Source organism: Sceloporus undulatus, chromosome 4 (genome assembly GCF_019175285.1).
Source record: "Sceloporus undulatus isolate JIND9_A2432 ecotype Alabama chromosome 4, SceUnd_v1.1, whole genome shotgun sequence".
Classification (NCBI taxonomy): domain Eukaryota; kingdom Metazoa; phylum Chordata; class Lepidosauria; order Squamata; family Phrynosomatidae; genus Sceloporus; species Sceloporus undulatus.
The window spans coordinates 81,598,473-81,609,479 of record NC_056525.1 but is presented as its reverse complement, the minus strand read 5'-3'; the positions used below and the strand labels follow the sequence as shown (position 1 = coordinate 81,609,479).

General features: G+C 37.0%; 1 protein-coding gene across 1 annotated transcript in view; it reads right to left on the bottom strand.

Annotated features, from left to right (window-relative positions):
- ZFYVE9 (zinc finger FYVE-type containing 9) overlaps positions 1–11,007 on the bottom strand; it is an 88,928-nt gene that overhangs the window by 58,155 nt on the left and 19,766 nt on the right. Inside the window, exon 3 of the mRNA XM_042464310.1 lies at positions 2,812–2,916. Within this exon, the coding sequence (XP_042320244.1) occupies positions 2,812–2,881 (70 nt within the window). The 5' untranslated portion in view covers positions 2,882–2,916. The remainder of the gene's footprint in view (positions 1–2,811; positions 2,917–11,007) is intronic.

The following is an 11,007-nucleotide window of genomic DNA, read 5'->3' as shown; positions in this document are numbered from 1 at the left end:
TAGGAATAAACAACCAAGAGAAAATTTAAATTTATAACTGTTTGCTGCCTTAACTTTTGATTAGTGTCATATCTAGAACACAATTAGTATTTCACACCTTTAGATAGTTAATTGAAACATACTCTAAATCTTCAGTTAGAGTAATCACATATTCCTTTATCTCTGTTTCAAAAGCTACAGAATAAAATCACACATTCCATTCTGGTATTTATATGAAGACCAGTGTAGACTCAATGGTGTGGTAGAAGGAGATGTCTTAATCCAGCCTCCCCATGGCAATCCATTCAGCCTCTGAAAATGTTACAATGCCATTTGCAAACTGAACTATAGTTTCTGCCAGTCCCAGCCAGTATGCTCAATAGCCAAGAACCACATAAGTGATAATTCAAAACATCTGGTGAACAAGAATTGCCTTCCAATGTGCCACTAGGTTTTAGTGACTCTACTAACTGTGATAGCTGTAGGAAAGGGTGCTGAGAGGGAAAGCCTGAAAATCAGGTGTTGTCTTTATGTCTTTAGCACTTGGAACTACAGCCAATCCCATTCAGCAGGACCTCTTACCTAATAATAATAATAATAATAATAATAATAATAATAATTTTATTTATACAGTACAGTATGTCCCACCTCTTCCAAGGATCAAAGCGGGATTACATCATTAAAATAATACAATGCAATTGAACAGTCAATAAAATACTAATACTGAATTATACATCCCTATTAGTTCCTTAAAATCTCCAAACATCAATTCATATACCATTATACTTAGAGAGGGGGGTCTTAATCATCATCTCTATACCAAATCCGATGGGAAGAGATCCATCTTTAGCGCCTTCTTAAAGGCATCTAAAGTAGTGATAAAACAGATCTCCTCCAGCAGACTATTCCATAATTTAAGGGCTGCAGCAGTGAATGCTCTATGGGAAGTTGTGGTTAATCAAGTATTACAATGTTGCAACAATTCCCCCCCCCCCCCGATGTTCTGAGTGTTCGGGGCGGATTATGTAAGGAGAGGCATTCCCACAGGTAACTCAGGCCCAAGTCATGTAGGGCTTTAAAAGTAATGACCAACATCTTGTATTGCGCCCAGAAGCTAATTGGCAGCCAGTGTAGAGATTTTAACACTGGTGTTATATGGTCAAACCTAGAAGTACAGGTGACCAATCTGGCTGCTGCATTTTGGATTAGCTGAAGCTTCCAAACTTGGTACAAGGGTAGCCTCAAGTAGAGCGCATTACAGAAATCTAAATGAGAGGTTACCAGTGCATGTACTACTGTTTCAAGGATCTTTTGGTCCAGGTAGTTGGCGTATCAACCAAAGTTGGTACCAAGCACTTCTGGTCATCACATCTACTTGAGATGACAACTGTAGTGATAGATCCAGGAGTACTCCGAACTTCATCCTTTACGGGAAGTGTGACCCCATCCAGGACTGGTTGACAAATCTCCATCCCTAGACCTAGAGTGCCTATCGCGAGTACCTGTTTTCTCTGGATTCAACTTGAGTTTGTTTTCTCTCTTCCAGCCCATTACTGACCTGAGACAGGCATCCAGAGGAGAGAGGCCATCCTTGGTCATTGTAACAGTCGGAGACATAGAGAAATAGATCTGGGTGTCATCAGTGTACTGATAACACCACGCCCTATGTCTCCAGATGATCACTCCCAGCGGCTTAATGTAAATGTTGAACAGCATGGGGGACAGAATGATGCCCTGAGGGATGCCAGATGTCAGCTCTCTTTTAGAAGAGCAGCTGTCCCCCAGCATCACCATCTGGAACCTTTTATGTATAATTTCTGAAAGGCTAGCGGAAGTGCAATGGGGAGTGGCACTCTACCTCTGCCAGCCTCATTGTTGTCTGCTTTCAAGTCATTTTTGACTTACATTGATCCTAAGGCAAATCTACCATTGGGTTTTCTTGGCATGTTTCTTCAGAGGTGGTTTGCCATTGCCATCCTCTGTGGCAGAGAGAGTGTGACTTGCCAAAGGTCACCCAATGGGGTTACATGTCTGAGCCAGGATTAAATCCTGCTCTGCAGAGTCTTAGTCCAACACTCAAAGCACTACAGCCAGCCTCGTTGCATGTGCATAATTTTGGATCTAACTCAAAGTTAGCTGGCCATCACTTATGGTTAAAAGATTGGAAGTGGCCAATTCAGGACTTTAAAAAGTAAGTATAGAGCACTTCAGATTTTTATTAATTAGAGTTAATGGCAGGAAAGAGCACTGAAACTGGGCAAATGCAGAAGACAAAGTAGATGCATGTGCCTTCTGGTAGCAGAAAGAGCCATGCAGACTGATCCCATCTCTGTAATTTGCAACCGACTAGTCTTATTTCTATGGCTGAATCCATACAGCAGAAATAATCCAGTTTGACACAACTTAACTGCTCTGTCTCTATGTGATGGAACTCTGGGAACCTCAGTGTGTGGTGGCACCAGACCACAAACTACAGTTCCCAGAATTCCATCGCATGGAGCCAGGGCTGTTACAGTTGTGTCAAACTGGATTATTTCTGCAGTGTGGATGCAGCCTATGTTACATGTAGGAAATTTTCACCTGGAAATTATAAATCAATACATTTCTAACAATATTTGTTATCCAATTATTAGAAAAAGCCAATTTCATGGACATTTTTACAAAAATAACTTTTCTATCAGGTAACAATATTATACAGGTATGTGTTTCTTTTCAAAAGGAAAAGGTCAGCTTGTGAACAGCTCCAACGGAACAAGAAATACAGACAAATAGAAGCAGAGTCACAGATCCAGAGATCAATTTGGCTTTCCAGTCCTAACAAAAGTTACTCACCTTCATTTTGTTCAAAGTCATCTAAAACCTTATCAAGGTTATAGGCTTCTGCCTGGAAATAGTTCTCCATTTGTCAGGAAATGCCACCCAGCTCCTTGTCTGAACCTGTCAAGCAGACAGCCAGTTATGAACTTCTTCTAGCAATAGTCTAATGTCCCAGCACAATATTTAGAGAATGTCACAAAGCTTAAAATTTATGACAGTAGTATGTTACTTCCTATAAAAAATTAAGATTTTCCCCAGTATTTCAGTATTATCATATGATAAAATTATCTTAATTCCCCATCAATTATCAGCCAGTTAAGTGTTTTTAAAAATGAGAAAGCCTTCAAGATGAATAAGTAATTGGTTAAATGTAACTACATGTCACAAGTAGTTAAATCAGGAAGTATGCACAGGAAGATGTTGAGGGTGGAAAATTGTGAAGAGTGATGAGGTGGTTGCTTTTTGTTTTTGTTTTTTTGCTCAATGTATTACTTTTTGCAGAAATTCTAATAAAACAAAAAAGTTTCTTAAAGACGGTAAATTAAACGTGAGTTAACTAGCACTAAATAATAATGGTGTTAATATTTGGAAATAGGTTATAGACTGAAAGGCACAGCAATTGAAAATATATTCTTTTCAATTCCACTGAAAACAAAAATCCTATAGAAAATAAAGCTAAACTTGTGTAGATTTACAATGGCAACCATTAATAACTGTTATATGATGCCCACAATCAATTATTAACTGGAACATCTTATTGATTAATTAAGGTTCCTATTTCTTTTGCAGTTTCCTATAGATTATTAAACACTATCTTTTAATCTCAAGCCAAGTAAGATCCTTATCTTGATTAAAAAGAAAATATACTAATTTGAAATAATGCCAGACAATGTGTAACAGTGGCTGCTCAATGTATACTTCATTCCAAGTATAATAATTACAAAAACACTCCTATTTTAATTTACAAGCCTTCAATGTATCACAATTGAATTCCATATCATTGCTTTCAATGAGATTTGTTCTCAAACAGTTTCAGCTGGATTCTGCCCATTATATACACCAAAACACTCATAAGTAGAATCTGAAGATAAAATAAACCCATCTACTTCATTTCACTTTTTTTAAAAAAGATGGTAACAGACATGGGAGTGGAATAAGGTTGCAGCAGAGGCGGCAAGCTATGCTGCAACCTATCTCAAAGACCTGTCATAACCAACAATGATACTATATTTCTTCTATTATTTACCTTGTTCTTTTATTTAAAAGAAACGCAGGCTATAATAGAAATCTGAATGATAACTGGTAATGTTATAGTATGAAGTGTATAGCAATGTTTGATTATTAAAAATAAAAATGCTATCTACTGAGTAGAAGAATAAATATGTACAGTATATGAACACCAGTATAAGGACAGAATAAAACAAAAATTGCAGGAGTCCAGTGTAAAGCATATTACAGCTGGCAGAGTTCTATTCAACATTTCAAGTGCAATTGGCATTTGTAGTTTTAACATATCACCTTTATCTGATCAAGACAAATTAATCAACAACTCAATCCAGATACTCCCCAATATTCTTAGAATCATAGAATTGAAAAAGACCGCAAGGGCCATCCAGTCCAACCCCATTCTGCCATGCAGGAAATCACAATCAAAGCATACCCGACAGATGGCCATCCAGCCTCTGCTTAAAGACCTCTAAGGAAGGAGACTCCACTACAGAGTGTTTCACTGTCATACAACCCTTACTGATCCAACTAAAAACGCCATCTGCATTTTCTAGATTTGATATGTTTATGGTATCCAAAGAAATTTTACCATTAATAAAAGATATGGATACCCAAACGACATCCTTCTCTGATCATAATTTAATTTTTATGGAACTATCTGAACCAAGAAAAAACTTTCAATGGAGATTACCACAGGATCTCCTGAATGATGACAATGTAATGAAGCAGACAAAAGAAGCCTTGATTCAATATTTCATAGAAAACGATGTAGATGGAATGAAGAAGAGAATTATCTGGGACGCCAGTAAAGCTGTGATTAGAGGGATCCTGATTAAGCAAAATGTAATTAAAAGAAAAGAATCTAATGTCATAAGAACTAAACTTCAGGCAGAATTAGAATCCAAAGAAAAAGAATGGAAGCAAAAGGGGGATAAAAATTTGAAAATTGGAGTGGAGATTTTGAGACAAGAACTAAAGATGTTGGATGTTAAAGAAATAAAAAGGAAATTATTGATGGCAAAGCAAAAAACTTTCGAGCAAGGGAATAAAGCTGGGAAACTGCTTGCATCTCAATTACGTAAACAAAAAGAAAAGAAAGTGATTTCATGTATTCAACAGGATGGTAAAAAATATACCCAACAAAAAGATATAAAGGAAATCTTTAAGAGTTACTTTCAAAAATTATATAGCAATCCGGTAGAAAGTTCAGATGTGAAAGAGAAAATACAAGACTTTGTAACAAATCAAACCTCTCTGATCTTCACAGAAGATGAATCTTCAAAAATAAATCATGAAATAACGACAGAAGAAGTTTCGAATGCCATCAATAAATTAAAAATCAATAAATCCCCTGGACCTGATGGTTTCACTGCCATCTATTATAAAAAAATGCAAGATATATTGATTGGCCCTTTAAAAGATACCATAAATGACATCCTCGTAAATGGATTGCCAGAAATGTGGAAGGAGGCGTTGATTGTTTTAATCCCCAAAAATTTGAATATGAGAGAAGACATGAATAATTATAGACCGATTTCCTTGACGAATGTAGATTATAAGATCTTCACTAGTATATTAGCGGAAAGAATAAAGAAATTTTTGTCTAACCATATTCATGAAGACCAAAGTGGATTCCTGCCTAATCGTCATGGTAAAGAAAATTTGAGGACTGTATTGAATATCTTAGAACTGTGTGAATCTAAACGTGATAAGAAATTGGCTTTGCTATTAGTTGACCTGGAAAAGGCATTTGATAGTCTAAACTGGACGTTTCTGAAAGAGTTACTGAGTAAAATGAACTTGGGTAACAACATGACACCATGGATCCGGGCTATATACAAAGAGCAACAAGCGCAATTATTGATTAATGAGGAGAGAACCGAATACTTTCAAATTGAGCGTGGTACGAGACAGGGTTGTCCTCTGTCTCCACTACTGTTCATTGCAGTGTTTGAAGTATTGATGAATAATATTAGAAGTAACGGAAAAATCAAAGGAATTAATATTAGAAAATACGCATTCAAAGCAAGAGCCTTTGCCGACGATCTTATTTGTTTTATTGAAGATCCGATAAAAACTATACCGATGCTAATTAATACTATCGAATTGTTTACAAAATTTTCAGGGCTGAGGGTTAATCCAAATAAATCAGAAATACTAACTAAAAATCTGGCTAAAGAAGAACAATCAGAATTGATTAGAATCTCTGGTTTCAAGGTTGTACATAAGGCCAAATATTTGGGGATTTATTTGACTAGTAAGAATATTGATTTATTTGAAAATAATTATGGCAGACTATGGAAAGAAGTCAAGAAAGACTTAGCTAATTGGTCTAAACTCCATCTTTCGTTATATGGAAGAATTGCAATAGTTAAGATGAACATTTTGCCTCGTTTTCTGTATTTATTTCAGAATCTTCCAGTGATCTCTTGTAGAAAATATTTTATGATATGGCAGAGAGAACTTTCAAAGTTTTTTTGGGAGGGGAAACGAGCCAGAATTAGATGGAAAGTCTTAACGGATGAAGTACTTAGAGGAGGCTGTGCATTACCTAATCTTGAGTTGTATTATTTTGCATCATGTATGTGCTGGGTAGAGAATTGAGTTCAATTGAGTAATGAAAGATTATTGGCACTTGAAGTAGGAGATCTTAGATATGGAATCCACACCTATCTCTGGTACGATAAGGTAAAAGAACATAATGACTTTAAAAGACACTATTTGAGGAATGCACTGCTTTTTGTATGGAACAAGGTTAAAGATCTTTTCTATCTGGGTCTGCCTAAATGGGTTTCCTCACAGGAAGCTTTCTTTCAAAGAACAAGAGATAACAACAAGATACCTTGGTTGACATATAAAGATTTGATCTTTTGGAGGTTTGATAATATTGTTTCAATGAGACAAAAAGAGGCTATTCTTCCAGGTGAACTCAAAATAGATTGGTACTTGTACTTCCAACTTACAGAAAGATTCAAAGTAGATTTAAAACAGAGAGGATTTATTAAAGAATTTAACGATTTAGATAAAATTTTGATGGATGATGGAAAGAAACATTTATCTTTGTATTATAAAATCTTGAAAAAAAGACAATTGGAAGATGAAGTGGTAAAACATTCAATGGTAAAATGGTCTCAAGATTTACAATGTTCGATAGATTTAGAGTTGTGGGAAAAGTCTTGGAAAGATACTAAGAAATTTACTGTCTGTCAAAATTATAAAGAAAACTATACAAAGATGCTATACAGATGGTATATGACTCCTGTCATGATAAAGAAATTGTACAATACTGCAAATAATGTGTGTTGGAAATGTGAAAAACATGAAGGATCCTTTTTTCACCTTTGGTAGGAATGTAAAATGGCAAAAGAATATTGGGGAAATATACATAGATTAATGGGGAATATTTTACAAATAGAACTACCACTGGATCCTCGTTTATTTTTGCTTAATATGACTGGTATTTTAGAAAACCTAAAGCCAAAAGAAAAAACATCGCTGATCCTATATATGGTCACACTGGGACGTATTATTTATGCACAATTTTGGAAAAAGAAAGAAATACCTTGTGAAGAAGAATGGATAGCTAAATTGAGGGAAGCAAAAGAAATGGATATTTTGACTGAGATGATGAAGAATAAGGATGTGGGAAAGATCTATAAGAAATGGGAATGTTTAGATCAGGGGGGTAGGCAATCTTTTTGAGCCGGGGGCCAGGTTGCTGTCCCTCAGACAACTGGGGGGCCGAAGCCAAAAAATAAATAATTAAATAATTTAAAAAGAAATTATATATATAAATAAACCAGGACAAATGTAGGACAAAATTTTCAAATGGAAGACACTTTTTTTTAAAAAAAATGGAGGACACGTGAAAAAAATTGCTGATTTTTTAAAAAAATGTTAATATAAATGCATGTTTCTGAGGCTTCTATAGACAATTGCCCCCCAAAGGCCCCAGTGGCAATCGGCGGCAGGACCGGACTGGGGCCGGTCCCAAGGCCTCACTGGGCCGCATCCGGCCCGCGGGCCGCAGGTTGCCTACCCCTGGTTTAGATGTATACTGTGGATTTATAATGCCATAGATATGTAAGGCTTGGTGAATTTCAACCCGTTGTTATTTTATCTTCAAGAATTATCAACATATGGGTATATATAACTGAATTTGTTTATTGCATTTACATTAGATGTATAACATTGGTGAACTTTTTTTTGAACTGCAGTTATGGGAATATGGTGTTTTTTTAAACTAAATTAACAGAGTATCATATTATGTGTGGAAATACTTCTAAGTGGAACAAAGACCGACACGGTCAAATTGTATTTGAAGCATTTATTTGTTATGTTTGTATGTCTTTCCTTGTTTGTAGTGAGATGATATTGTGAATTTGTATTTGTGTATGTTATAATAAAATTTTTCAAAAAAATAAAAACGCCATCTGCAATGTATCATCCATGCATCAAACTGATTTGAGAAATCATGTGCCAAGTCTGTATGTCCTTACATATTCTTTTTAATATATATTTTCTGAATCACAAAACCATTTTAACCATTTCAATAATATAAATTATTTAATGGGCATTTACAAGTACCATTATTAATACAAGAATGACATTTTTGTTTGATTCTGGAAGGTACAAAGTCTATGGCGGGTTACAGACTGCCGCTTTACTGTATATTTAACTTTGTAAGCCACCCTGGTTGCTTTTTGTAGAGAGGCGGGATATAAATAAATTTTATTATTATATTATTATTATTACTTCATCTCAAGAACAAATACAGTGCGTCCTCGCCTTACGCGGGGGATCCGTTCCGGATCCCGCCGCGTAAGGAGAATTCCGCCTATGCTCGAGCCCCATTGGAAACAATGGGGCTTGTGCGCGGTGGCGCAGGTGCGTGCGGGGTGCAACGGGCGCGCGTGGGGCGCAACGGGCGCGTGCGCCCATTCAATTGAATGGGACGCGCCGCCCCTTCCGCCCCAAATGCGCCCCACGGCTTGAGCGCGTATGCTCAAGGCCGCGTATGGCGCACCCGCGTATGGCGCGGGCGCACTGTATGAACACAAATTAAATAATGGAGAGGGTAATGTTAATAATACACACTAAATGTGCACTCTCCTAAATAACTGACTGCAGAGGCTTTCTTAAGTGCTTTATAAAATTATGAGAAATTTAAATACATTATATATAATGTCTTTTCTATATATCACCAAAAATTTCATACAGAATTTTAAAATGGACACTAAAACAATCATGCTGCTACATACAACTTGCCTATCTCTGCACACAGTGAATGAGTCAGCCAATGATTTCACCAAAAGCAGTATGTGGACACTGAAACAGTTGGTGATTTCTTCAAAATTGCTGGCCTTGTTTGTAGTCAATGATTCAGAGAACTCATTCATTCAATATATGCAGCTGCCATGAGTGGAACAAAAAGAACTACAAGTAAGCCTGTCATATATAACGACTTAATTCAAACTTTCCAAAACTTTTTCACAAAGTAGTCTAATGTACAAGCTTCTCGTAAACATTTTCACTTTGAGAAAACAAACAGTCAAATGATCTAGAATGCAGTGAAATTCTCTGATGCCGCAGCTCAAACTGCAAGAAAATAAAACAAAACAAAGCGCAAAAGCAATAATCAGCCAAATGTGGCTTCTAGAGAGTATTTTGATAGTCGTCCCAGATACTTTTTTTTTCCCAGCATATTTTAGAGGTTGCATACTACTGTTTGTTCACAGCACCAACTTCTTGCAAATGCAAGTTGAAAACAGTTAACACATACACTATGCATTTTTATTCAGAAGGAAATCTCATTGTGTTCAGTTGGGACTCATTCATAATAATTGTACTTAAGACTAAGAGTTGAACTTTGTTCAAACATGTATACCTCCTTCTACCTTTCTTTCAATACTAATTCCCTGAAGGCAATCCTCTTAACATATCTTAGTATACAAATGGAATCTGATTTCCACATTGGAAATAACTGCTGATGAGAGCGAGTCCAGGCACCTCTCATGACATCAAGGAGCCAACTAAACATTTCTCATTAGTCCCATCTCTCTTACAAAAAACACACAGGATTCTATGTTAGAGCACAACTATATATGATTTGCACAATGGTGTCTTCTAAAAATAGCTTTAAATTAATGCATTAAATGACATAACAAAGCTTCCTGCTTCATGCCACAATGGTGTTTATCACACATGAGACTAGAACTCTAAACCGAAGCGCTTCCATACCAGAGTCACTTCAAATCCAAGGCAATTCACGTGATGAACTATGACACGTGAAGAATGAAATTGTGGTAATTACAGAGTCAAAGCGGAGTGAGTGCACATTGTATTACCATACCGGTACATACCATGCGGATTCAACTATTCAAATCGGCACCCTTGCGCATGCTCAATGGGGGTCTGAATGCATCGAGAATCTTTGCACTTTCGGGGTGAAGAAGGGGGCCACTTCCTGGTTCCAGTTTCACATGAATGCTTGCCTCATTGAATGACAGCTTCACATTTCCTCTTCCCTTCTATTTTATTCCCCCTGAAACATCCGAATGTGCCATCCTTGCCAGCCCACCAAACCCTACCAGCATCATCCAAACGTGCCCTCCTTGACAGTCCTCCATTCCTCCCTGAAACATCTGAATGTGCCATCCTTGCCAGCCCCCCAAACCCTGCCAGCATCATCCAAGCGTGCCCTCCTTGACAGTCCTCCATTTCTCCCCGAAACATCCAGCACATTTTCTATGCGTTTTGGAGTCCGTTTTTTCATCCTAGCCAGCAGCCGTTTCTATGGGCTTTGGAGTCCATTTTTTCATCCTAACCAGCAGCCGTCTCTATGGGCTTTGGAGTCTGTTTTTTCATCCTAACCAGCAGCCCTTTCTATGGGCTTTGGAGTCCGTTTTTTTCATCCTAACCAGCAGTTGTTTCTATGGGCTTTGGAGTCCGTTTTTTTCATCCTAACCAGCAGTTGTTTCTATG